Source organism: Epinephelus fuscoguttatus, linkage group LG21 (assembly GCF_011397635.1).
Source record: "Epinephelus fuscoguttatus linkage group LG21, E.fuscoguttatus.final_Chr_v1".
Lineage (NCBI taxonomy): Eukaryota > Metazoa > Chordata > Actinopteri > Perciformes > Serranidae > Epinephelus > Epinephelus fuscoguttatus.
The window spans coordinates 7,586,747-7,614,730 of NC_064772.1; the positions used below are offsets into that span (position 1 = coordinate 7,586,747).

The 27,984-nt window shown below is 40.6% G+C and overlaps 2 protein-coding genes across 2 annotated transcripts in view; one reads left to right on the forward strand and one right to left on the reverse strand.

The window, feature by feature from the left end:
* Positions 1–27,888, forward strand: cip2a (cellular inhibitor of PP2A). Its single transcript, XM_049565980.1, has 22 exons — positions 1–134; positions 381–483; positions 1,990–2,137; positions 3,128–3,240; positions 4,572–4,666; positions 4,758–4,854; positions 6,743–6,865; positions 9,452–9,597; positions 9,724–9,799; positions 12,050–12,289; positions 15,074–15,236; positions 16,034–16,181; positions 16,290–16,389; positions 17,098–17,216; positions 19,830–19,998; positions 20,793–20,867; positions 23,088–23,198; positions 24,672–24,868; positions 25,952–26,065; positions 26,187–26,269; positions 26,704–26,843; positions 27,491–27,888. Exons 2-22 carry the CDS (start codon positions 382–384, stop codon positions 27,611–27,613), a joined length of 2,682 nt encoding a protein of 893 aa, XP_049421937.1. The 5' UTR covers positions 1–134; position 381; the 3' UTR covers positions 27,614–27,888.
* The window catches only part of LOC125882247 (uncharacterized), a 98,286-nt gene that overhangs the window by 27,625 nt on the left and 42,677 nt on the right, over positions 1–27,984 (reverse strand). The window lies entirely within an intron of this gene.

A 27,984-nucleotide genomic window follows, 5' to 3' on the forward strand; every position in this document is an offset into this window, starting at 1 on the left:
GTACATTTACCCTGGCCTTCACCCCCCTTGCTCAGACATGGTCCGTTCCTTCCCGGTTCGAAGCTGGAAGCGGGAGGAAGTAGTTGCTGCGTCGCCGGTTGTTGATGTTTCTTGGGGGAGAGGAATCACTATAGGTAGTCTTTTACAAACCAACAAGCACGAACGTGATTAATGTGTGATTTAATATATAAGCAGCGGTATATAATGTTAAGCCACTTTCAAATTTGTTTATTTTGGTATTGTGACATTGTAGGTAAGCTTGTTAGCTAGCGTAGCGTTAGCAACTTCAAGATGGACGTTACTTTGCTTTGAAAGCAGTTTTGCGAGATAGTGCGACGTCTCGTCATTATAACCTTAAAGATAATACTTCTGTTCTGCAGGATGGACACAACTACACGTTTAAAGTCTCTGTTGCTGGCTGTCCAGCAGTATAGAGGCAGTAGGACGGCGCAGAACGCAGCCCACTTGCAGGAACAAGTGGAGGTGAGCTGATGAACATAGGGGAACACGGTTAGTCTCAGAGTTAAAAGGGACACAAGGCTGTGGTGGAATATGCCAACAAGGCTGGAAAATCAGAGGTTAAACAATGTACATATTCTAGCAGTCAACTGGCATCAAGTGTGTTTAAAAGGGAGGGCATTTTAAACAATCAAGCAAGTTGAGTATCCCTGATATAAACATTGCCATATAATTATACAGATGACATATATAGGCTACTGTAAGAACCCCTAATTATTTCTCCTTGACCTCGGACTTCTTCCCTACCAAAAAAATGTGCATGAAATTCATTTCATAGCTTTGTTAAAAAACAACAACAACAACAACTTTCTCTGTTATATCTACAGGTAGCACTTGAAGTAGGTCAGTATATCACATGAAGTAAGGGGTTCCTGCTATCCTAAAAAAGTCTTAAAAGGCATTGAATTAATTAATCTAAAAATAAGACATTAATTGGTACTAAAAAGTCTTAAATCAATCTTTCAAATGTCTTCAATATGCTAAGACATGGAAAGTAGGCTTTTATGAATCTTATTTTCTAATGTTGCATTGTAAAGTCTCTAAATAATTGGGAACGTGTATTTTTTAAAAGTAACTTACCACATGCCTCTTGCAGTTATGTCATACAAATCAGGACAGTGAATCAACAACAATCATATTTTGTTTACGGCCAAGATGCCCAGAGCAGAGGATCCACTGTCTGCTAGCTAGCTGTCACTGTAATGTGGATGACACAGGGAAGCGGCCATTAGCCCAAGATTTTGGGGCCTGGCCGAAACCGATTCAAGGCAACACATAGAACACTTGATGTGTTTTATGCAAAAAGTTTTGTGAACTCACAGAAACTGAATCATTCTGCTGGGAATCAAGGCAGTGCCTGAAAATTAACAAAACATAAAATCGCCAAGAAAACCTGCCAACAAACAGTTGTTGGCAGGTACTTTCCAGTTCTGTTCTACTCTCATCTTTGCAATGTGAGGAAAGTGTCATATTTTAAGTTAGAAAAACCTTCATAATCCCACATAATTGGTTTATGTTGGTTTGTTTCTTTTCCTTCAATGGAATTTGGGTGGCACTGAAAAGTCTTAAATCTATATTGTCTTAAACTGTGGAAACCCTGTGAAGTTGATGTACTTGCATGAATTCTTGCAATTTTTTGGGTTGTACCCACATGGTTGAATACTCTTATTGTAAGTTGTGTTAGAGAAATACATCTGCTAAATGAATGTAGTGAAGATGGCAACAACAAGTATGAGAATTGAATGAGGTGGTGAAAAGAAAGTGCTGACTTGCTTTCTTGAAAGTGCTTTCTCAAAGCACAGCACAGTGTGATTAGGGTCAAACCAAAACAAAAATCTGTTTAGCCTTGTGAGAACAAGTCAAAACTTTGGTAGGGATGTTGGAAGCTTTTCTGAAAGCTGGTTGAAATGTTGCGTGTGAATTTACACTGTGCAGCCTAAAGTTTACCTACATATGTATGTATGTTTGCAGGGGGTGTCAGGTCTTAAATGTGACCAGCTGCTGTCCTCAGGCCAGGTTCTGCCCCGTGAGTGTGTGAGTGGACTAGTTGAGCTGGCTGGAGACCCATACACCAGCCCGACCCTCACAAGCTCCATCATCTCCCTGCTGTCACAACTAGGTAGAGTGCACCTGTATACATTCTACACACCTACAACTTTCTCCTTTCACACCACGCATTGCCTTGGTCCTTGTGTTGGCATCACATAGAAGTTGGAGCCAGTGTCAGTTTAATAGCTTTCCATCCAGTTAGCTTCTGGGGAGTCTTCCTGGCACAGACAATAAGTTAAATTCATTTTACATAACCGCTTGTCCTATTAGGGGTTGCGGGGGGGGGGGGCTGGAGCCTATCCTATCTGTCATTGGGCAAGAGGCACTGTACACCCTGGACAGGTTGCCATACTGTCACAGGGCTTACACAGAGACAGACAACCATTCACACTCACACTGACACCTACCTCACAGTCACCTATAAACCTCGCTTGCATGTCTCTTGACTGTGGGAGGAAGCCAGAGTACCCAGAGAAAACCCAAACTCCATACAGAAGGGCTCCCTGACCCTGGTGTTTGAACCCCCACTCCGGGTTTGAACCAGGAATAATGCTAACCACTACATCACCATACCACCCACAGCTCGTTTCAGATGCACACAAATAGGATCTGACACATCTCACTGCTGCTGGATTGAGGTCACACATAACCATTAAATCAGATGGTTCATAAATAGCAATTGGTCTCCATTTTGCTTTGAGGGTATTGCTGTGTTTCTTATAACGTCAGCAGCTCAGCAGGGACTAGAAACATACAGTTGAGAGTACAAAGAGATTGAATACATACAGTGTCACTGAGTCTTAATTAAAGGGGAGTTGTGGGTCATGAGCCTACCTATTTGGTACATACAAATTACCTTGAAGTATTCAAGCAAAAGTTCTGTTTCCTTTATGTACAGAGACCTTTTAAAAAGATCACTGCTGTGCTTTAATAAGACAGTGTGAAGGTATAAAGCAGCACTGTCAGGCGTTCAATTCCTTGAGGCAGAAAACTGAACTGAGAGTTCTTTCTGAAACAAAAATTTTTATTTTTCTCCCCACCTGTGTGTTCTCCCTTTCAGCCTGTGATGATGACAGTCGGGAGATTCTTCACAGCATCTACAACCTCAGCAGCACTCTGGCGTCTGTCATCCACTGCCACAGCACCACACCAGGAGAGCCCCTGGTGCTGCAGGTGAGTCCATCTCTGCAGTTGGCTTTAAAGGAAAATGTGACACCTTTTATGTAGATGTCCAGCTGAGTCCTTCTTCTCCCTGAGCCGTGTTTGACAATGCCTACATGTACCAGGATGCCTTGTGCACGAGCTACTAGCTTAAAGCTGTTACTTCGTTGGCCAAAACATAGTGTAGCCGAGGTTGAACCTATTCTTCTGCAGGTAACAAAATGCACAGGCTTCATTGTCTGAACCAGTGTGAATCAACACCATTTATTATTTTTCACATTGTCCATGGCAGCACATTTTCACTTCAATCCTTTCATTTTCTCCCTTTCACAATAAAAGCAGTTTGTTTCACAATAAAAGCAGTTTGTTTCTCAGTTTGTCTCTGGGGTCCTAAAAAAGGTCTCCAGCACACCTCTTTCCAAGTGAGGAGTAAAACTGTCATGCATAATAACGCACACACTGGCTCATCCAGCATCGTCGACAGCATCCAAAAAAACTGCCCACGCTGAAATTCATTGCAGCAGAATGATTAATTTTCGATTGGCATTTGAGGGCAATTTGAGCAAAGGCCCAATCAGTTGGTGTTTGCTCTCGGCAGCTCAGGTTCTGGAGAATCCTCGGCAGACATACCCTCTCACACTCAATGCAACCTCGGCTTCTCTCTGCTGATTTCTTAAGCTATGTACTCTGGCTCTAATAACATAACATCCTCTGCACTCATATTTTGGGCTGCCATTTTAGCTGTTGGAAATGTAGCTAGTTTACAATACAAGTGAAGAGAACAAGGATGTTCTGTTTTTTAGCGGCATCTAGCGCTTGCTCCCTGACTACTTGGAGGCGAAATCTAACCTGTAGTTCTTTCTGCCTCTAACTACGTCAGTGTTTCATGAAATGATGGCACTAGATACAGGAAAGACAACAGATTTTGCAGCTGCAAACTCAGCTTTCTCTGTCAAATATAGCACACAATGCACTTGGAATCTATCGCTGTAATCAAAATCATTTACCATCAACACTGATTAGACATGGACATAAAAGGTGGCAACTTTTTTTCTTTAATGTTTCATATGTGGGTCATCAAGTGCTTGTGTTCTCTGCTGTGTGCACACTATATTTTCAATGTACATTTTAAGTACTATGCTTTGAGCAATATAGTTAATATTGTTATACTAAAAATAAGACAGTAGTTCTCCTATTTTACTGAAAGACCATACATCCACATACAGTTGGTTATGGTTGAGGTGCAATCTTTGAATATTTTTAAACCAGAAACAAAAGACATTTGCAGGGTAAATTCAATAATTGATAATTAATTGTAATTCCACCTCGTGTGTATCATTCAGTGTTTGCAGGTGCTGCAGAAACTGACTTACAACGCTCGCATCTTCCAGTCTACAAACTACATCCATGAGCTCATTGCTTTTCTTATGACTAACATGTAAGTATCCCACCTGCCAATATGATTTAATGAATAACAGATGTGTTTTTGACATTCACGTAACCATTTTACTTTGGGTCTTGTGCCACAGCCAGTCTCACAATGACAACATCATCATGCCATGCCTTGGCCTCATGGCCAACCTGTGTCGAGACAACCACTCAGTGCAGAGTTACATCAAGTCTCTGGTGAGTCTGACTGAATACAGTTATTAACACTGAATGACTATCTGTGTGGGAGGATGAGAATGAACATGTTCAATAGCATTTTATTTTGACAGCATCACAGAATGGTTAACAGATAATCATATCTGCCGAACACTGAAGTGTAGAGCTAAAACAATTAACTGATCAGTACATCATCAGAACATTAATTTGGAACTGTTTTAATGATCAAAATAAGAAATAAAACATTGCTACATTTATTACTCTTAGGTAATAGTCAATGAAATATTAATTTCTGGGTTTTTGACTGCTGATCAGACAAAACGAGACATTTGAAGACGTCACTCTGGACTCTGGAAAACTGATTTCCAGAAATACAAACAACATTATAAGGCTTTTTAATTTATCTGTTTTTTTTTTTTAAATATCAGCTTTTGTTATATTGATTATCAATGCAGGCCTGCAGAAAATGAATTTACAAATTAATATATAAGCCTCATGTCAAAAACTGGTGTGATATTTGATTTGCCTTCAAGCAGGAGTAAAAGCCAGTTTTTCCAGCTTTGTACTGTTGCCAAAATGAAGTCCTTTCTCTCATTCAGAGATCTTTTAGAAAGTCATCCACAGCTTAATATCCTCTTTGGCAACTGTAGCTTCCTCTATACTGGGATGAGTCAGTGAGTCATCCCTTTTCCACCTGCAGTTCATCCAGAATGCAGCCACCAGGCTCCTGACAGGCACCTGGAAGAGGGACTATATTACCCCGATTCTGGCCTCCCTCGATTGACTGCCAGTACGGTCCAGATTGATTGCGAAGTTCTCCTGTTTGACTATAAGGCCCCTCGGGTTAGCTGACTATAGGTTTTTGTGTGTCCAATGAACTTAAAGTAAGGCTCAGGACTGACCATGCCTTTGCTATTGCAGCCTATAGACCGTAAACAGCAACATCCCCGTCCCTATTAGATCTGTCCCTCCACTGACTCTTTTAGGTCCATGCTTAAAACATACTGTTACTCAGTAGCGTTTAAATCCTTTTGTCTTTTTTTGTGGTTTTTAGCTACCGGCTGTGGTGGCGTACAGCAGTTTAATCAACATGGGTTGTTTTTAAATGTGCTTAAGAAATAAATCTGACTTGACTTGTTAGAAGTATAGAGAACAAGCAAAGACAGAAAAACGAAGGAAAAAGAAATAAAGGTTGAATGAAGTTTCAGTTTCAAATCACGTCAGAGGACAAAGAAATACTTCAAATAAGCGGATGCAATTTTCTTCTGTTTCTATCTGTAATTTCCCTCTGTATTTGCATGTTGCAGAGCATGTGAGCGGAGTGCAGCAGAGAGAATTTCCGATCTCACTTACATTGCTGTTTGTTTTCTCCGGTCCTGCACTGAGTGCCATTGTGCTGGATATCACTCCACGCTCACCTCAGATTTTCCCTCCGTCACTGAAATCGCTCACTGCTCGCTCCAAATAAACCCCAAAAAACTGCTGTATTTTGATTTTGGCTTAAACACAAACCAGAAAAATAAACACAAGCTCAGCAGATTCGTCTGATTAAATTAATGGTCTGAGCACTACCAGAGCAATATGGAGAGGGATGGAGCAGTAGATAAGGCGACACTTCAGCTTTTTTAAAGAACCTGCTCTGTGCTTCATCCAAAATCCATCCGCTCTCACTCCCCGAGCCACTCACATGCTCTGGCATGTTTTTACTGTAACAGAAAAGGATATCCAGCCAGTATGTAGGTCCTGGATCTTTAGGGATCAGTACCAATATTGCAGTCCCGTTTACTTTTCAGTGCAACATTTTCTTACAAATCTAATATCTGCTGTCAGCCAAGTGACGGGAAAATGTGTATTTGGAGTACCTCAGCTTTTTTCTTGTGTGTTAATATGTGTGTTTGTATTCACGTAGGACAATGTGAAGCCATTCTACCGTACTCTGATCAACTTCCTGGCTCACAACAGTCTGACTGTGGTGATCTTCACGTTGTCCATCCTGGCCAGCCTCACTCTGAATGAGAGGGTTGGAGAGAAGGTAGGTGGGAGACACACACTGCAGGTGGGATCTGCTCAAATTTATATAATTATTGAACCACAGCGGTGCAGCTGGGCTCGAAATATTGAGTTAGTCTGTTTTTCTGTGGGCCCTCTGCAGTGTTGCTCAGTGGTTAGATTGAATAGGTTTAAACTGTGATTTATCAGCTTATAGTATGTTCAGCTCATATTCAAACAGTGCTCACTCTGGACTGACCTTTTGAAAGTGTCGTTTGAAGAAGAGCTTAGCTTAAGTTAATTCCAGCTTGTTACAGGCATTACTGTGCACTTGACACTGAATCACGAACCTGTCCCTAATTAAATCTGCCCCTTTTGATGCTGAGCTTTAAGTTTCTTTTACCAGTGACTTCTGATTTCTTCCGTTGTTATGCAGCTGTTCTCAGAGAGATCTTTGTCTCTTTCAGTTGTCAGTCTGGTTGAACCATTGTGCAGTGTTTTGTTCTCCATGTACAAAACAAACCCTTCATACTAAATAACATCTATTTGTAAAGATGACTGTCTACAAAAAGCATCAAAGAACATTCAAACATTTAGAGTCATCACCTCACATATCTGACTGGACACAATCAAGCTTTTGTGGCAGGAGACTGCAAACTTTGGATGGCAGTGTATATTAAAATACTGCTATTTTCTTTTTGTCAATTAGCAGTGTAGCTCTGTCACAATCTACAGTTATCTATGCTGTTGGGCCAGTAGGACTTTGCAACCCTTTAGATAAACCACTTATTAACGTTGTATAGTTCTCACTTATGACAAAAAGTGATTGTGTTAATTTTAATTTGCAGTTCCTTTCTTTTTAGTATATGTTTGGTTTTTTGGTAAATGACAAGGGTTTTTTTGGTTCCATCTTTCTGTTTGTTCTCCTTTTCACATCAGTTTTTTATTTCCACTGTGAAAATAAATAAACAAACTTGTTGTAAACACATTTCTTAAGGAAGTATTTTACAGCCAAAATAAAATTAGTCTGTGTATGAAGTAGAAAGACACATCCTTCTGAAACTGGCGCCATATGACCAGAGACCAAGGGCTGTGGCATTTGCATTTGCTCAAGAGGTAGAAAACCTGCAATTGCTAAAATTTACTGTGCCACATCGGGCCAATTAAGTTAACACTCATGCGGGCTGGTGATGTAATATCACTTGGTTGTTTTGGCACAGAAAACAATATAGCAGTTAGCTAAAATATGTTTCTGAGGACATTTTAGGCAAAAAAATAGGCAACACAGTAACAGGACTCGGTATCGGCAGGTTCTCAATACTAAATGAGTAAATGAATATTAAATGACGGGAGCAAAAAACCTTATCTGGGACATCCCTTAACACAACAGTCTACAACATCGTCACATGCTTGGAGAGAATACTGTTGGAAGAATTTAATTAGATTCTTTATTACACCATGAATTAAGAGCAAATATCAGTCTATACCACAACCAAGTTGGAGGAGAAGTGGGGCAATAAATCATACTCATGTATTTTGGCTCCATCCTGAAATTGTACAGTTTTGGGTAGTCTCTTACATGGACGCTGATGACGTCAGCACACTGGCTGACTCTGTCGTCTGTGGACATTCCCATAGGAAGGTTGTAATAGAACTAGCGCTGGCTCCCAGCGGCAGTGATGTGATTGGATCCAAATCCGTGTACTTCCGTACTTCCCCGAGCAATGGCTGATTAGCTTCGCCTTACACCCGCCTACACCGGAATTGCTGTTCCCCGAATTGTCGTCCGTAGTACAACAGAAAAGGAAGTGTTCAGTGCATCACAAGAAGAGATTAAAATGGATGTGATTTCATTTGATTCCTGCTATATTGCAGAGCTGTAATGTCTCTGTTACATGTAACACATGTGCCACACCTATGGCAACCCTGTCACGTGGATGTCCCTGCCCATTTCTATTACAAAACGAAAGACGAATGTCCCCAGACTACCATTCTGAAGTAAGGGAGGCTGGTCACGCGAGACTAAGTTTTGGGTAAATGTACGTACAGTTATTATCAAAATTCTAGGCTATGGCATATCTAGATCATGCATGGTATTGTATTTTGGTTATATGACATTAGGACTTGGGTTAAGAGAGGAAAACTTGTGTTGGCAGCTTCTAAAAAGGCCACCACAAAGAAATGGTACAAAGCAGAACCACCAACACAAGATAAATGGCTAAAAATTTTGAAATAGATATATGATATGGAACTGTTAACTGATAAGAGCTCAAGAGAAATGGGAGAGATGGGCAACATTTGCATGTCAAACAACATAAGAGACTAAACCACTGAATATGTCACAGGGATGAACAAGTTTTGTGAGACAGGGATATCTGGATCTTTTTATTAATTTTTTGTTTGTTTGTTTTGTTTTATACTCTTTTTTCTTCTCTACCCTTTAATAAGGTTTTAGTAAGAACAATCAAATTAAAGTGTTAAAGAAAGAAAATGCAGAGGTACAATCTGTAGTTTGAGCAACAGCCCTAGAGTCAGCTCACATCCGCTGGATTATACAAAACTACAAGGTATCCCCTGATGCCAGTCACATTCATCCTCTTTGTTCGTGTCTGTGTTTTTTCTCCATCAGCTCTTTGATGCAAAGAACATCCACCAGACTTTTCAGCTTGTGTTCAACATCATTGTGAACGGCGACGGCACTGTGACAAGAAAATACTCTGTCGACCTTTTGGTTGATTTGTTGAAAAACCCCAAGATAGCAGATTACCTTACCAGGTACACACACACACACACACACACACACACACATACGTTTCTAACATAGAGCGCTTAACCTTAGTGTTTGCTTTAAGGCTCTGTTGACCTGACTGTGAATTAAAACCTTCTTTTTTTCCTTTCAAGGTATGAGCACTTCTCAGCATGTGTGTCTCAACTTCTAGGACTGCTGCAATCAAAAGACCCCGACTCTGCAGCAAAGGTGCACACCCCATTATACATGTTACATGATTCTGTATGTGTTTATGCAACTTTCCTACTGCACAAATAGACACGAAAACCATTGCTGCTGTCGAAAATGTGTCAGTTGTGTTTTATGGTTAGAATGTTATGCTGTGAATTAAATCATGTTTATCTGAGCAGTAACCACTGACCTTTTGTGGTAAAAGAGAGTTAGTAAAAGTGTTTTTTTCTGCTTTCATTAGATAGAGTACATTAGAGAAGTGAGAGGAAATAAGCGGTGAAGGGGGTGACAAAGGTCTACAGCCGGATAGTTGATGTTAGTTGCTATTTCACACTCAGTCTTTAAGCTGTAGCCCTCCAGGATGCCTTTTTGTAATATACTATCTTCATTAGATTTCAAAAAATATAAACAATACATAACTATATCAATATATGCACACACAAGGCAAATAAATAAAAATACATGAAATAAAAATACATAAAAAATAAATATGTGATAGTACAAAAAAAAAAGGTTTCTGCTGCAGCTTGTAATCAACAATGTCCAACTTCATCCTACCACATGCTGATAATTTTAGGTTGTAGCACACAGCTGTTTAACTCTACTCAGAAACTAAAAAAAAAAACAAAAACTAAATAATTTATAGCATAGATGTCCTAAAACTGGTAGAAGATTTTGTTGCAAGTAAAATTCATACCCTTACGTAAGTAAAAGTACAAAAGCATCAAAATACACTTAAAATACCAAAAGTAATAATTCATGATAATATGTTACATTAGTGTATTATGATTATTGATGGATTGATATGTTCATAATTTAAGTGGTGCAGCTGGTAAAGGTGGAGCTCATTTTAATTTATTAACATACTGAGGGGTAGTTTAATCTTTCTTCATGCATCATGACTTATTTTGATATAAATTTTTTATAAATAATCTGAGACTGCAAAGTAACTAAAGCCGGGCAGATTTATCCCCAACTCACCCTCCTGATAATCGGAGGGGATACCTGGTCTGAGACTTTGGTCAATACTGATGTTTGGCTCAGATTATCTGGTAATGGTGAGAGATCTACAGATCCAGTCTCAAGTTTCCTGAACTGCTCGCAGACTCATCAGGGCTGCTGATTTAAAATCTGGCTGATTACAGTTATGATTACATCGGTACAGAGCAGCTGATGTTGTTGTTGGCAAGCACTACTGTTGACAAATATTGAAACTCTCAAATTCTCGCTGAAGAATAAGGATCCCGTGCTGAGCGTTTCTCCTCAACCATTTCCTCATCCAGTCTCATTCAGCCTTCTGCCTGTTTTTCTCCCAACAAAGCATTGTTAATGTTACACCACAATAATGTTTTTTTTTTTTTTTTTCAAGATTATTTTTATGGGCTTTTTTTGCCTTTAATGTACAGGACAGTGTGAAATGGGGAGAGAGATAGAGTGGGGAGTGACATGTGGCAAAGAGCTGCAGGCCGGAATCGAACCCGCTGCAGCAAGGCAGTGCCTCTGTGCATGGGGCGCCAGCACTATCCACTGCACTACCGACGCCTCACTCCACAATAATCGTGATCTGAATAATCATAATCATGTGTTGTAGTGTGTGATGCATTATTTTTTTCAAATTTTCCAGTGAGTACATGTTTAAGATTAGAAACACATCTGTGAAGTTTCTCCTTATATGCGTGTAATCTGAGCCTGTTTCAAATCTATCAAGTAAATGTAGTGAATTTAAAAGTACAATATTTGCCTCTAAAATTTAGCGTAGCAGAAGTATAAAGTAGCATAAAATAGAACAAAGAATTTAAACAAGGTCCCCACAGTCATGGAAAACCTGTAAAAGTCATGGAATATCACAAACACATTTTCCAGGACTGGTAAAATCATGGAATTACTTAACTTTTGTTTTGTGTAATGAAATTGTTACCGTAATCTTCTGTGAATAACATTCCATGTGATGTAACATAGGGCTAATATGTGTCAGTGTGTATCATGTACGTTTCTTGATTTTTTTTTTTTCCCTGCAATCTGTCTCTCCCTTCATGTATGCCTGCTCGCTGAAACTAGGTGTGAATAGTTACTTTGAATCTGATATGTTTGAAAAGTGGGGCAAGAACTTTTTTTTAAATGGGTCCTTGAAAAGTCATTGAAAAGTTTTGAAATTTTGACCTCGAAAATGTGTGTGAATTTGCACACGTCTCAATTTAAATTCAGTTCTTAAAATGTGGGGAAATTTTGAACATTCCTCATCACAACTTCTGTGTGTGTTGTTTGCAGGTGCTGGAGCTTCTCCTGGCCATGTGCAGTGTCTCAGGGCTGCGTTTGCTGCTGTGTGAGGTGGTTTTCAAGCCGGCAGGACCCAGACTCCGAGCAGCAGGTCGCAGACAGGGGGGCGGACTGGACGGTGGACGCAAGGCTGAGTCCGGGCTTGCCCTAGTGCAGTGGCTGAGCTCGCCTGTGGAGGGTGCTGAGTCCTGCTCACTCCAGGCCCTGCAGCTGTTAAAAGAGCTGCTAGAGGTATGGCGGCACAGCTGGGACAAAGGAGACACTCAGAGGTCTAAAGGCCCTGACACACCAAGCCGACAGTCTGCCGTTGACCAAAGTCGGACCATCAGTGAGCGTCTGTCGGTCTAGTTTTTGCGGTGTGTCCCGCACCGTTGGCACTTTAGCGTCTGCGACTTTTCAGCTGATTGAGCATGTTGAATCGGCGGCAGAGCTTGTCGGTGAGAGAGATCACTCTGATTGGCTGTTCAGGTTTTATTTCCTCGCCCCTGTAGTGAGTGAATCTGCCTGTAGTGAAACCGAGGCTAACCGGTGCTTCCTCCTCAGGCTCCACTTCACTCAGTTGCCCCACAGACCTGCTGCTTCTTCCCACTTTAACGTGAATAACAAACCGGAGCTAGCTGGGAGCAGCTAGCGGAGCGTTAGCCGCAGCATGACCGGAGGGAAGCACAGCCAGTTAGCCTCCGCTAGTCTCTGAGCTAGCCCCGGCTCTCCGTTTGGATCCAACCGGAGCACCAAGCCCTGGTTTGTTATTCAGGTTGAAATGGGAAGAAGCAGCGGGTTTATCGGGCAGCTGAGTGAAGCTGGGTGAAGTGGAGCCTGCGGAGGAAACACCGGGACCGTCTGGATGTAATAGTCCGTGGAGGTGCTGCGGTGCTCGGCTGCACAGATAGGAAACCCCTTGGCTGACAGGATGTACCATTCTCTCACTCCGCTCTCTCTTACGCAGGCGCAGAACATACGTGCTACTTGGCCGTCGTATGTAGTCTGTGTAGTGTGTTCAAATGCAACTGACACAGGGTGACGTGAGGCGACGTAGACGACGCAACAGTTGGCTTTCGTCACTGCTGTAGTTCTTTGATGTCGGTTTGGTGTGTCTGCTTAGTCAGCTAGTGTGAAGCAAAAGCATGGTGCAGTGGTTTGACCATGAACAGTTGCACTGTGAGTCCTCATTAAGTCAGTTTCAGAATGATTCAGGTTGTCTGAATCAGTGTCAGGTTAAATTTAAAATGGTGTTGCAGCCACAGTACTTATTTTTTCCACTGTACTATACTCTACTGCAGCTTTCTGAGCAGCACTGAATTATGGTCTAAACAGTTTGATTAAAAACACAAGCATGGATCCATATTTGGATCAAACACATCTACATGTGCACATTCAGTATTTTATACTTAGTTTTGCATTAATTTGTATCAACTGTGGTGGCTGTGCTAACGTTACATTGGCTATATATATGCTGCAAAAAACTCATTTGGCCTTGATTTGCATCAACTAAAACTAGATGCCAAACGGGCTTCGACTTCATAGTGTTCATTGTCAGGGCTGGGTGTTGTTTTAAAATGTATAATCTATATTTTTGTGAATTTTTGCCTGTTTGATAGAGATAGGACTGGACCGATGACATACAACAGAAGTTTCTGATGGGACTTGAAATTGTGATTACATGGTCAACATCTTAAATTCCACCAGGACGCCCTCTGTTTGAATTTTTTTTGTCACAAGTGCTTTTATGAGACCAGGTTCATAGCACTAATGCCAAAATAATCACTTTCCAATATCTAATTTTGAGGAACATAATTTTTTTCCCCCAAAATTTTGTTGTCTAAACACAAATGACCATAGAAAAAAAATCTGTGAATTTAATCTTTAAATATCTGATAATTTTTTTTTTCAATTCTGACCAGACAGTTGATGCCAGCTTTTGGTATAGACACATTCTGGTCAGCAGTAAAAAAGTACTGACCTTCCTATCCAACATTGCTCTTTGTCTTGCCTTGTGTGTTCTTTTGTGCGCTTCTCTTTCTCTTTACTGGTTCACTGTTCACCTGTGCACATGCACTGGTGCATGTAAATTCTAACATTACCCTTATATGCACATTTTTTTGTACCAGCACCAAAGCATGTTTTTACTGCATCATTTGGTGTATTTGTGCTTCTTTCTCAGCACTACGGCCACAGTCGCGACTGGATCTGACCAAAAGAAATCCAACACTGACCACTGCAACATTTTCTTTTTTATAACAGTTCAAATATGAGGAAGTCATCAATGTGTTATAATGTAATTTGAGCTAACATTCCCTTTAATTGTCTCAGAAACTGTGCAGTAAATTCAGATTTGACATGGTCTTAGCCAGGGTCATCCTGAACAAGATTACATTGGAAATTCCACCAAACCTCTGAAGGAAGCTTTTATTTACTTAACTTGTGAGTTTTAAAATGAGGACATTTTCAGTGTGTTACAATACCAAAGAGTATATGGTCATAGGAACGTTTTGAGCAGAAATCCATTGCACTTCTCAACAAACCTAACACAGAAACATTTCGGTGATGTCACATATTCAAAAATACTTCATTTAGTATACAGGGTTTAATAAATTATTGATGTATGTAATATAATGATTGATGCTTGGCAGCTCCAAGCACTGGTACCATAACAGCACGAATAGACAAGTATCAAAATCCAAACGACCGCTGGCTTGACCGCAGTGTTTCACTGCTGATGTCTGTCTGTGCACTGTCTGTGTCCTCTCTACACACCACAACATTATGAGTCATAAATATATTTTTAGCTGTGTGAGAAAATGGACGTATGGTGTGTGAAAAGTGTGAAGAGGCTCATGGTCAGTGCATGCAGAGCTGAGAAACATACACAGCTCACATGGTGTTTTGAGTCTTGACCTCAGACCTGAAGTTTAAGTGCAGTGTTTGATTTAGCTGTGGGTCTAATTTGTTTCTGCTAACTTTTTTACTTTCTCCTCTTCTCTTCCCCTTCATGTGGCTTCCTCTCTCTCTGTCCAGGAGGCATTGGGAGCAGAGAGTGTGTCTGAATGTGTGCTGAGCTTCGTAGAAATGTTGCTTCCCGTCCTGTTAGGGCTGCTGAGGGACCTCGATCCTGCACAGGGAGACGTTCACCTCAGAAAACACTGCCACCGCATCACACATGTCACCAGCCTGCTGCTTAATATCCTTCCCTTGTGACTGAAACCCTTTTGTCTTTGTGCAGATTTATTCTTTTTCTTCAGTAGAAGAAGAAGCGTAGAAAAGATTTTCGGTCTATTGGTCCTTCATCAGAGCAGACATCGGCACAGCACCTTGCCAACACTAAGCTGGGTGGAGTGGTGGTTGTTCTGCATCATCTGCATCACAGAAACAACATTTTCACCAATTATTGGAAGTTTTGTGTAATGCTGCCCAAGAAATATGACCTCAATCGACTATGAGGGCACTGTAATTAAAGGTCATAACGCCTGACACTGTAAGTCAGATTGACTTGAAATTCGACACACAAGTCCAGCTCAACGTGCTCTACAAAAAGCCTCAAAACTGTTAAAGTCCATCCGACTAGATTCACCGCTGTTTCTAACTTTTTGAAAAATGCATTTTGTTGGTTTGTTCAATCATAACAAAACGCACAGGATATGTCAAATAATAATGTTTAACCACGTGTAAAATTAATTTAAAATCCATCAATAGGGGGCGCCACCATTTCCAACAAGTGTATGGGCCTGGGGCAAAATTTGTCCATAAATCAAAGTTTGTGCAAACTTCCCTAAACTCGATGGATATTTTTAATTTAGCCTATTGAAGTTTATTTCTGGAATTGACCAGTCTTTAATGCAGGTGTTTTAAACTGTCAAAGATCCTGATCCTTCACAGCTTCAAACTTCTAACAGTCCATGCTGGCTTGAACCCCAGGGTCGCTACTTGTGGCTATATTTTGTCTGTTTATGTTTCTTTTTGAAGCCTTAACTCCTCCACTCCTGTGTGCTGAGGACTCCACCAGATCCTTGGTGTCCCATCATGTGAGCGCTCAGCTCTGCCTCTCGCAGGTTGAATCCCTCCTCTCCTGTTGTCATGGTAACAGCCCTCTCACCTGCCACCTCCCAAGCTCTGACAACGATCTCAGGTGAGTGGGTGCTGTAGTTCTGACCAGATGCCTGTGAAAGATGTTGATACTTCTCCAGTGGTTGCAGCCTTAGTACAAACAGTAATAATTTTGTGTTTTGTTTTTCAGTCAGGTGTGTGCAGAAGCTTTGCTGACGACTCTCGAGTTGATGAGCAAGCTGAGACAACAGGTGAAGGACATGGAAACCAGCTTCTATAGGATGTTACAGGTACACACACACACACTCACACATATCACTTCCGTCACAAACTGTGCTTTATCTTTTGCTTTCTTTTCTGTTCTGTGGTTTTCTCTGTGAAGAGTTATTTAAACTGGCCAGTCGACTCCAGCTGGCTGATGGTGTCAACTGTGATCCATCTTGTCAAGTTGCTGATGGCTGGTTTTAGAATGGAAGGCAAGTCACCTGTCGACTTGTCCGCTGGCCAAGTCAATTGCAAACTGTCAGCAGATGGCGTGTTCGCTTGATATGGCATTCTCTGACAGCAGCCTGAGCCTGTTTCATATACATCCCCACGCCTGTTGACTGATTAACTGCGCTTGTTATTTAAATTATTTTTGCATATTTATTATGAATAGGCTGCAGTCCCTCTGCAGCTCAGGTAATTTTGTTTATGTTTATGTCATTTCATCACTACTTGAAGTGCAACTGTAACGAGTGTCTAACTATCACTATCCTCATTCATACTTTAAGAAGCTACAAATTATATTCAGCCACAAAATAATCATGAGGAAGTACAGAGAGTTGTTGCTATGGAGACAATACACCATCTCATCCAGTTGCAGTGGCGTAAACTTGCAGGTTTTCAGAATGTTGCAGACTGGTGCATTGCAAGTAGTTGCAAGTTTTAACTCGTCCTCCTGTTGGAAATCTTTGGCCTGAACTGGGTTTTATTTTCTTTCTGTCTTTTCCTTTCAGGACCAGAGGACAGTGATGCCCCTCTCTCTGGCCCTGACGTCCCACCACAGAAAGCATGTGCAGACTGGACTCTGTCTGTTGTTTGAAGCCTCACCCCTCCCAGACTTCCCCTCTCTAGTGTGAGTCACTCGCTGGAAACAACATGATGATATTTCTGTATAAATCAAATCACTTATCACCAACCAGTCTTTAAAAACAAATGTATCTGTTGGCACAACATGACTAAAGGCTCATTTATACTTCCTTTATATGCGCAAATAAATACATTCATTTCAAATGTTGTGCCGTCATTACCCACATGCATCCTTTAAAGCAACACAATGGAGTTTTTGAGCCCTCAAAATATATATCCAGGATCCTTGTGATGGTACATCAACTCACAATAGGTTGGATAACACCTCCATCATTGCTTGAGAGCATCTGTTTCGCTTGCACTAGCACTATGCAGTTTCGGGGTTCAGGTAGGAACCCGGACACAAAAAAGACTACAAAATTTGGCTGCTTTACGGCATATGTCATATCCCCCTCCTCTCTTTAGAGTAGCGTAGCTGAACCGAGGTGAACGAAGTTAGACATGGTTGTCGTGGCTGAACCGATGAAGAAGGTGAAGGTGACAAAAAAAAAGAAAACGGGCGAGCGATAAAACAAGAGCTCGAGCAAGGATTAATATTGGCCCGGCTCTCACACACTGGGGAGAGCTGAAAGAGGAGGAGGGATGCCTGAGCGATGGTGATCTGGCGCTGTTACTGCTGTTACCCTCTACTTAGGAGACTCACTGTCTGCAGGCCGGCTGCCTCAGGTACATGTTAAGATAAAGTGTTAGCCTACATACAGACAGCTTTCATTTTAGTTTGTCTTTAACAGTTTGCTGTTAGCACCGCAAGCGAGATGTGCTTGTGTTGACCGCGATCGTAAATCATAATAGTGGTGAATGAGAGACTGCGGACAGAACAGATTGAAATATGGCTTTCTACATGCTGATCACATGTATTGATAAAGTATTGGCTTGGCTGGCAGAGGTTTTATCGCACTTACTTACAGTAACAAGCATAGTTGTCGTCAGCTAGAGTAATCTTGAAGTTATATTCCCTTCATCTGCACCGCGGCCTCTCTGCTGTTGTCTGACTTTACTCTGTTGAGTTTGTGTGTGTGTGTGTGTGTGTGTGTGTGTGTGTGTGTGTGCACGCGCACGCAGTGAGGAGGAGGTCAGCCCTGACATGCAGAGAGCAACTCATTTCTGAGTTTCGAAAATGAATAAATAAATAAAGCAATCAGCCTAATCATGCATGTACAAAGTGCTAAAAGGCTGCTTTACCTGTTCTGAAGACATGATGATCACGCATTACACGGCCAGCTTCAGGAAGTTCACCAGTATCGTTGGCTTGTCAACAAATGCACACGCAAAAAGATTTTTGCGACAGTTGTAACAGACAATACCGTTTTTCGTCTGTAGGGGGAGCCCGTGAGATAAAAAGCACAATCCTCTATTGTGTTGCTTTAAGTTGGCATAGATACATACACTGGATGGCACCAGAGGACACAGTCATAAGTTTCTGACAACAACAAACATGCAACGGTGAAGGAGTACAGTAGTAGTAGTAGTAGTAGTAGTAGTAGTAGTACAGACAGAAGGCCCCATCTATGTCTGGTGATGTTAAGCATAGAAGAGGTAAGAGAGGCACTGTGTGTATTGATTACCCTGACAGACGCTGTAAGGTCAGAGGTTTCCAACCAGAAAAATCCATTTGACCCTTTGTTAAGCCCTGCCCCTTTGTTGTTAGCTGCTGATCGTCCATCATGCTGTTGGAGCTAGCACTGAGCACACACTGTCACTGACTGCACTCCCAGAAAAATATTATAACTTTTTTCGGGAAAACAACACAGCAATTTCAGAGGGAAGCAGTCAGAAGGGTCTGCAGTACGTGTTTGAAGGATGTATCCAGGACGTAAACTGACTCAGTCATGAAAACAGATTAAAAAAAATAAAGATTGTTAGTAGAGCAGGGTAGGTCTTTTCAGTGTTACAGTCATTAAAAAGAGGTTGGTTAGGTAAGGTTAAGGAAAAGTGCTTGGAAAAGGAGGTTTCTTTTGACTATTCAGTCACAGCCTCAGTCTCATTATAAAGTGAGAGGCTCCACCTAGTGGCGCATGTGCATACTACAGGAAATCTGCATGTTTTCTGACTATTGCACCAGACATTATCAGTTGATATATTTTTAGTCGGTTAAATTATTAATGGCAACCCACCAATAATCAATTAACCATTGACATCCTTAATTTTTGCCTTTTCTGAAATTTTTTACTTTTTTTCCTTGTTACACAGGATAATTTCACCTCTTAATGTCTCTAAAATTCCTTTAAATGAAACAATCAGAAGGAAAGATCATTTCTGAACTGTGCATAACTTCAGTTTATACGAAGGCTTAACTTATGAGTGTCAAGTAGACACTGATTACTGATGGTGTCACAAGCCATAAAGACTTTATCGTCTTATTTTCTCAAAATACTCACTTGTAGCAGACTACAATATTATAGCTGGTTTTACTGTTACTAAAGAAATTGGCACAGTATATTGGTAACTTGGCCAATAATAGACTGCTTTAGTGTTTTGCATGTTTAATAACAATTAATACAAAAATCTTAATGTATTTTGGTGGTTAAATTGATTATGTGAATATAATGTATGTTGTGAAATGTTTCCACTCTTATTTAATCAAACCATATTTCCAAAGTCTGGGTGAAAGTATGGCCGCCAACAACGCCTATCGCCAGAAGGAGGCTGAGCTGTCTGTCAGACATGTTGCAGTGCAGGAGTTCCCACCTTCCAGTGTAATGGACTCTGCCAGTGGCTCTAGCAAGAGCGTCCACAATCTGGCAGAGACGATACAGAACACCTTAGAGGTAATCTTACACTTGTTCACCTCTATCTGGTATTTTAGCTTCTTTAATTTGTTGCATTTATTAGCACATTAGCCCATTTTGTATGAAAGCATCATTTAAATGTCTAGTGCAGTGTATAAAATGTATTTATGCCTTTATTTTCATTTAAAGAGTCTGATGATATGGAGGCTAAAAGTCATGCTTTGAGGTCAGAAATGTATGTGTGCATTCTCCTCTCAACTTTTAATTTAAAATGTGTAGAGGAACAAAATATATTTTTCTTGACTTTTGAAGATTTATGTTGATCAAATATATTTAGGGCTGCTTCAGTTAGGAAACCTAAGCTAACCTTGCCTGAGGAAGGCAAAATTGAATTTCTTAAATTACACAAATGTTGCCAGTAAACGTGGCCATTTGAACAAATAAATAAGAGGAACAAAATGTCAGTTGGATGTGTCAACATCATGAAATAAAACATAACTTAAAGTGTAGTCTAGTGATGTTGTTCCAGTCCTGGGGTCTTGACCTTCTGGGGTTTGGCAAGATCATTTGGAGATACTTCTTTCTTACTAAGATTATGTCTAATAGATAACTGGATCATTTTAGCTCTTCTGGGCTCTAACAAGTATTCATATAAAATTGTTTGAGAGAATAGGACACACTTTGATTGAGTACAGCCAGTGACAATATGTCATAAATGTACAAAGCATAGTAGTTTGTCATTGTGACAAATAGCATGTTGAAACTATTACAATGAACTTATTGCTTCCAGTGTGAAAAGCATTTATCACTGATGTTCTCTTTGTTGTTTGTAGCTGCGGGAACAGGTTAATCACTCACATGTGTCCGAGATCATCGATGTTTACGAACAGAAGCTCTCTGTGTTTGCGGTGAGTATGTTTGTCAGAAGAGAGGAGATTATATTTTGACAAGTACTGCTGGATGTAAGCTTAATATTTTACTTTAAAAATGAGTCGTGATCCTGCTTTGGTTCTGAACACTTGCCATAAGTCCTGCCTTTGGAAAGCCTTTCCTCAGTTTGAACTAAGGTCTGTGGTAACATTTGGGGCTGGTGTTTATGCTGCTGTTGTATATGATTGCATTCAGTTTTGAGTTTTTGCAACTGAGTGTATTTTTGCATTGTACTATGTGTAGTTTTTCTTTTTCCATCCTCTTTTTTCCACACACAGAGCAATGAAATTTTATACAAATACAAAATGACTTAAAAGATAAATTAATCTTACACAATAGCAGCACAAAACTATTGCCTCAAACACCTTTTGGACAAAGTGTCTAGAAAAACTAAACAATATGGGATTCACAAAGGTAAGATGTGTTGTAAGGTAGAGACATTAGACTGCAGTAGATGCTTTAAGGTCTTTAGAGTAAAGTATTACCTCTCCTGCTGGAGGGTTGTTGCATACAGTACAGGCCAAAAGTTTGGACACACCTTCTCATTCAATGCGTTTTCTTTATTTTCATGACTATTTACATTGTAGATTCTCACTGAAGGCATCAAAACTATGAATGAACACATGTGGAGTTATGTACTTAACAAAAAAAGGTGAAATAACTGAAAACATGTTTTATATTCTACTTTCTTCAAAATAGCCACCCTTTGCTCTGATTACTGCTTTGCACACTCTTGGCATTCTCTCCATGAGCTTCAAGAGGTAGTCACCTGAAATGGTTTCCACTTCACAGGTGTGCCTTATCAGGGTTAATTAGTGGAATTTCTTGCTTTATCAATGGGGTTGGGACCATCAGTTGTGTTGTGCAGAAGTCAGGTTAATACACAGCCGACAGCCCTATTTGACAACTGTTAAAATTCATATTATGGCAAGAACCAATCAGCTAACTAAAGAAAAACCAGTGGCCATCATTACTTTAAGAAATGAAGGTCAGTCAGTCCGGAAAATTGCAAAAACTTTAAATGTGGAGTCCCCAAGTGGAGTCGCAAAAACCATCAAGCGCTACAACGAAACTGGCACACATGAGGACCGACCCAGGAAAGGAAGACCAAGAGTCACCTCTGCTTCTGAGGATAAGTTCATCCGAGTCACCAGCCTCAGAAATGGCAAGTTAACAGCAGCTCAGATCAGAGACCAGATGAATGCCACACAGAGTTCTAGCAGCAGACCCATCTCTAAAACAACTGTTAAGAGGAGACTGCGCGAATCAGGCCTTCATGGTCAAATAGCTGCTAGGAAACCACTGCTAAGGAGAGGCAACAAGCAGAAGAGATTTGTTTGGGCCAAGAAACACAAGCAATGGACATTAGACCAGTGGAAATCTGTGCTTTGGTCTGATGAGTCCAAATTTGAGATCTTTGGTTCCAACCGCCGTGTCTTTGTGAGACGCAGAAAAGGTGAACGGATGGATTCCACATGCCTGGTTCCCACTGTGAAGCATGGAGGAGGAGGTGTGATGGTGTGGGGGTGTTTTGCTGGTGACACTGTTGGGGATTTATTCAAAATTGAAGGCACACTGAACCAGCATGGCTACCACAGCATCCTGCAGCGACATGCCATCCCATCCGGTTTGCATTTAGTTGGACCATCATTTATTTTTCAACAGGACAATGACCCCAAACACACCTCCAGGCTGTGTAAGGGCTATTTGACCAAGAAGGAGAGTGATGGAGTGCTGCGGCAGATGACCTGGCCTCCACAGTCACCGGACCTGAACCCAATCGAGATGGTTTGGGGTGAGCTGGACCGCAGAGTGAAAGGGGCCAACAAGTGCTAAACACCTCTGGGAACTCCTTCAAGACTGTTGGAAAACCATTTCAGGTGACTACCTCTTGAAGCTCATGGAGAGAATGCCAAGAGTGTGCAAAGCAGTAATCAGAGCAAAGGGTGGCTATTTTGAAGAAAGTAGAATATAAAACATGTTTTCAGTTATTTCACCTTTTTTTGTTAAGTACATAACTCCACATGTGTTCATTCATAGTTTTGATGCCTTCAGTGAGAATCTACAATGTAAATAGTCATGAAAATAAAGAAAACGCATTGAATGAGAAGGTGTGTCCAAACTTTTGGCCTGTACTGTATATCTGGATTACACACAATTAAAAATCTGATGAGCTTGAGTTTGTGTTTCCTCGTCAGTCTGAGGAGAGTCGTCTTCAGGACTTGTTGAAGGCAAAGGCTGTGGCTCTTTTTGAGGCCGAACGTCTTATCGCTCAGTATCGCTTCAAGCAAGCTCAAGCTGAGGCCGAGGTAACACATGCACGCGCACACGCACACGCACACACACACACACACAGAGCTACACAGATAGACAGGAATAGATGTTATTGCTGGTAACAGACAAAAATCAGACTTTAGTCTGACGAACTATTATTGTCCTCAAGTTCCTCAGGTAAATGTGCAGCATTTTTTGTCCTGAGCTGAAACAACTGACAGAAAATGAATTGGCAACTTTTTTGCTCATTTTGCACAGTCAGATCTATCTCCACAGCTATGTCTGTCCTAGAGAAAGGTCTGGAATCACCAATTATCTTTGTGCTATAAAGCAAAAAAATGCTCTAGATTGTTAGTGTTTCTTTCACCAATCACAATCATTGTTGGTGGAGCCAAGACAAGGATGCAGCGACAGTGCTCTTGCAAAGTAGTGTCGTGGGTGAACTTCTTTTGGTGGAACATTTGCATTTGGGAGGCAAGCACTGTCATTAAAACGGCCCTACAAAAGAAAACGCCCTGAAAAACATTACAAGTTGTATGTCAATGTGTGATTCAACTCTTAGTGATACAATGACAAACATAATTTGATAATAGGTGCTGTAGAGGTGAAGCCTGACTATTCTTTAGCTCTGGAGGAACACATTGAACCAGTTAAAACCCTAGACTATTTGCTGGCTGTATGTGGCTCTAGCAGAGCATTATTACGGCAAAATCACAGAAGCTCAAATGAAGTGGAACAGATTGGTACATTTGTAAAAGTCAGTGTCACTGGCGCATGCCGCTACCAGAGCAAATCAACTCCAACTGGCCTTGTCACAAAATGGGAAAACAGTGGGCATGAGAGTTCTGCCAGACAGAGTGCAGAGTTGTTCACAAGTTGTTTATTCAGTGTGGATCTTCACAACAATTCACAGAACAACAAACAACAAATCTTTGTCAAAATGTGCCATTTTTCAGCATGTATATTGTTAGCTCCAAAGATGCTGTTGTTTCCTGTAGCAGAGGGGATTTGAAAATGTTAATATGCAGATAGTGGAAGGAAGGGGGGATGCCATTCTAAATAAGCTACCCAATAGCAGGCTCATAGCCACAGTCTACATCCTGTGAATCAGATTACTATTTTTATAATTGATTAATGATTTAAGGTGCTTGTCATGCAGATTTTTTGTTACCAGCCTCTTAAATGTGAAAATGTCCTACTTTTTTCTGTTTTATGTAACTGCAGTCTTTTCTGGCTCTTGATGGGCAAAACAAACTTTGAACTCTTGTCACTCTTTTCTGATTTTATTGACAAAAATGACATTAATCAATAATGTTTGGCACCAGTTTCAGAGTTTTGGTTTTAACACAGTGTTATTTCGATTTTTGTCAGAGTAAAGAATTCACTATGTAGTAAATGTGTCAGTCATCACGGTGCTCAAATTATCATTATTTTTTATTATGACATATAAACAGCCTAAATGTTCTCATGGTTGACATGAATTATTCTCTGTGCATCTTTGTCTGCAGGCCCGTAAGCTAGGCTCCCTGCTAAAGGAGGCTGAGCGTGGTCGCGAAGATCTGCAGGGCGAGCTGAGCGGCCAGGTGCTAGAGGTGGAGCGCTCTAAGACTGACATGGCGGAGCTGCTGCAGCACAATGCCAAGCTTCAGAAGGACTCGGAGGAACACCAGGCCCTCAAAGGAGCCTACAATGCCCTGCTACACAGGTCAGAGGCAGCATAGATACAACAGATCTGTTTAAATTTAGTGTATCCGCTGGTCTTGGACAGTCTAAAAAATGCATTAAATTCAGCTCTTTGCGTGTTCTCAAGTGTTAGGAACATCGGAGCCAAACAGCACAAACAGCTCATAATTTTTAGAGGAAGTTACAAAGACTGGGATCAAATTTGTTTTGACTCCTTAGTCACCAAAGCCTCTTCACCTGGTTCACTTTCTGTTTTGGGGTGTTTAAAAGAAACAGATAGACTGCACTGGATTTCCCTTTCAGTGTTTTTATTTAATTTATAAAAACATATTAGTGAAAAACAGATTAGTGTCTTAGCCAGGTATGTTGAGCCTAAAGCTAGAGTTTTCTGCCCTACAAAGGTGGCTCTCTTTTAACCTGGCTAAATTGCCGTGGTTACTTATGCAGCAGACCTAACCTGGTCGGGACCAGGTTTTATGTTTGGTCCTGATTGGCTGAACTCCACTTCACACCACTGGTATATTATTGCTGATAGAACACAGATGACAAACTTGATTAGTCTATTGGTATTTAGTTTAAAGTTAGTATGAAGTTTAAATTTGCTGCATCAAGTTTAAAGTTTCCGAGCTGTAGAAAGAGCAGCTGTCACATTAGATATAAATAGTGATAAAATAAATATAATCCCCCATGAGTTGACATGATTAATAATATTAATGCAAGTACTCTTCTCGCAACTTAATGGAAATGATGCACTGAACGGATCATTTGACTAATTTTGTGGGAACGTGCACAGAGCCTGAAGCAGAAAGCCACTTTCCTGGTGCCTGTTATCTCTGACTGAGGCTTTAGTGTTTTTCGAGCCTGCTCAGACAGAGAGAGCCTGGTTCTGTTGAACCATGGCACAGCCTTCAGAATAATAAAGATGCTATAATCACATGTTGACCATGGTTATGAGATCTCTAAATGTAACATCCAACAGTCAAACTTTCCACTGAGTTTCAAGCCGTAGGAAACAAACTGGAGGACTGAAGGTTCCCTGAGGCTTTAGCATCATGTGTGTGCAAGTTTTTTTTTAAAGTGTGTTAAAGGTTGATCTCCTGTTTAGATTCAATGAGAGCGAACGACTGCTCAAGGAGCTGCAGACAGCTCACATCTCACTCACCAAACAGAACGACACTCTGAGGAAGAACCACGAAGCACTGCAGCTGCAGCATGAGAAGTAATCCACACACATCTGCATCTCATCTCTGCATCTTTCTTTGTACATGAATACTGCAAGAAGTAAACCTCTGACCCTTCAGTCATCAGCGCACTTTATAAATTCTGTCTGTGTTTGTCAGGATGGCGTCAGTGTTGGAGGAGAGAGATGAGGAGATCAGATCTCTCCGTTCAGATCTACAGCAGAAGAGCAGCGAGATCACAGGTTGGTCTGATGTCATCATGAGTCAGCTTGTAAAACCTGCATCTGCAGAGCGGTTTTTAATAGACAACCCAGTTTTATGAAAAGACCATCTTTCCAGCAGTGAAAAACTTTGACTACATCACAAGTTGCATATTAACAGAGATCATGATCTTTAATGTCCACAAAATATAGAGACACATGAAAGATCAAAGCCTGGCTCTGTTGATCCAGTTATATTACTGTAATTCTAAAGTTTTAAGGTCAGACTTTGATAGTGAGGTTGCATTGTGGAGATGGTGTCTTTGTTATAGTACAAAAGTACACACGCTAAATTCCGCTGGCATTTTTTTTTTTACTGGGAAATGGGAGCAAATTTTTGGAAGGCATCCTAGGACATGAATTCCCTTCATTCACCCTAGTCTGCATCACTAAATGCTTTGCCTCATTCCCGTCAGGTCTGCGTGGTGAACTGCAGGCAGAGGAGGAGAAGGTTAAGGAGAAGGATCAAGAGAAGAGAGATCTGGAGGAGATGGTGGATGTTTTGAGGGAGGAGCTGAACAAGACGGAGCAGGCCAGGAAGGATCTCAGCATCAAGGTAATGAAGAGGAGAAAAACACTTCATTAGTAAACATTAAATGATGCATCAAAAGTTATTAGTGTGTTATTGTTTTTATTTGATTTTGTTCTTTTTCTAACAAATTCTAAAACAAAATTGAGGCTCATATTTTTAGGCATTTTAAATCTGTTATTTGAAGCCATCAAATGATCAGAGAAATGTTGCCTGAATTAACAGACCAGTATTCAGGTAGAAAACACTCCAAAGTTATAGATAAATCCTACCAAACATGGTTGGTCCTTAATTCTAGTGATCCTTTAGTTTGCTTTGAAGCAGGGGAAGTTCAATCTGTAGGCTATACTCTGAGGAAAGTTTAGCTTGCCGCATGGCAAAAACAACCATCAAAACCAAGCTACCAATCAGTTAAACAGAATAAAGAAAATAATACACAGTAGCAGTAAAACACAGTGTGAACACAAAAAGAACACATTTAAACACATATAAAGCAAGAAAATAAGAGCTTTGTTAAATCTACACTAACATAAAAATAATATAAATAATATACACTGTAAAAATAAATGGTTTAAAAGTAAAAAACAAACAAGACTGTATGGAAGACCATTTCTGCCAATGTACTGAAAAATTGAAGTCTCACTGAACCTTTCTTGATGTTTCCTATTTTGCAGGTGTCATCTTTGGAGCTGCAGAAGAATCAGCTGGAGACGAAGCTCAACAAACATGCAACTATGATCGCCATGATCCACAACCTCAGCAGTGGCAAGATGAAGAATGAAAGCCTGCCGCTTTGAGAGACGCACTGTATGGGCGTGGACTAGTCTATAGATATTTTAAAACAGATCTGCAAATATATGGACCAATTTCCCATATGAAAAAATATCTGAATACATTTAATTAATTTACAAGAAAGTAAAAAGCATGTGTGAATATCTTTGACATTTTTAACTTTTAAACAGGTATTTCTGAACCCAGTTTATATTTGTAGATCAAAAAGACATTTGTGGATCTTAAGGGTGGGACTACATGATTTTTTTTAACATAGTATACTGTATATGTAATAATCCCTAATTAAATAAACAGATGAATTTTGAACATGGAAGTGTCAGACGTATTGTATCCATCTGGGGTTGCTCACACTTACCCGTTGTGGGATATTTATGTG

What these genes read in the sequence shown, in the direction of transcription:
- cip2a (XM_049565980.1), top strand. Translation starts at nt 382, where the DNA reads ATGGACACAACTACACGTTTAAAGTCTCTGTTGCTGGCTGTCCAGCAG. An exon ending in GAGAGCCCCTGGTGCTGCAG is followed by an intron (nt 3,241 to 4,571) that starts GTGAGTCCATCT and finishes TGTATCATTCAG; the next exon opens with TGTTTGCAGGTGCTGCAGAA. An exon ending in ACCCCGACTCTGCAGCAAAG is followed by an intron (nt 9,800 to 12,049) that starts GTGCACACCCCA and finishes TGTTGTTTGCAG; the next exon opens with GTGCTGGAGCTTCTCCTGGC.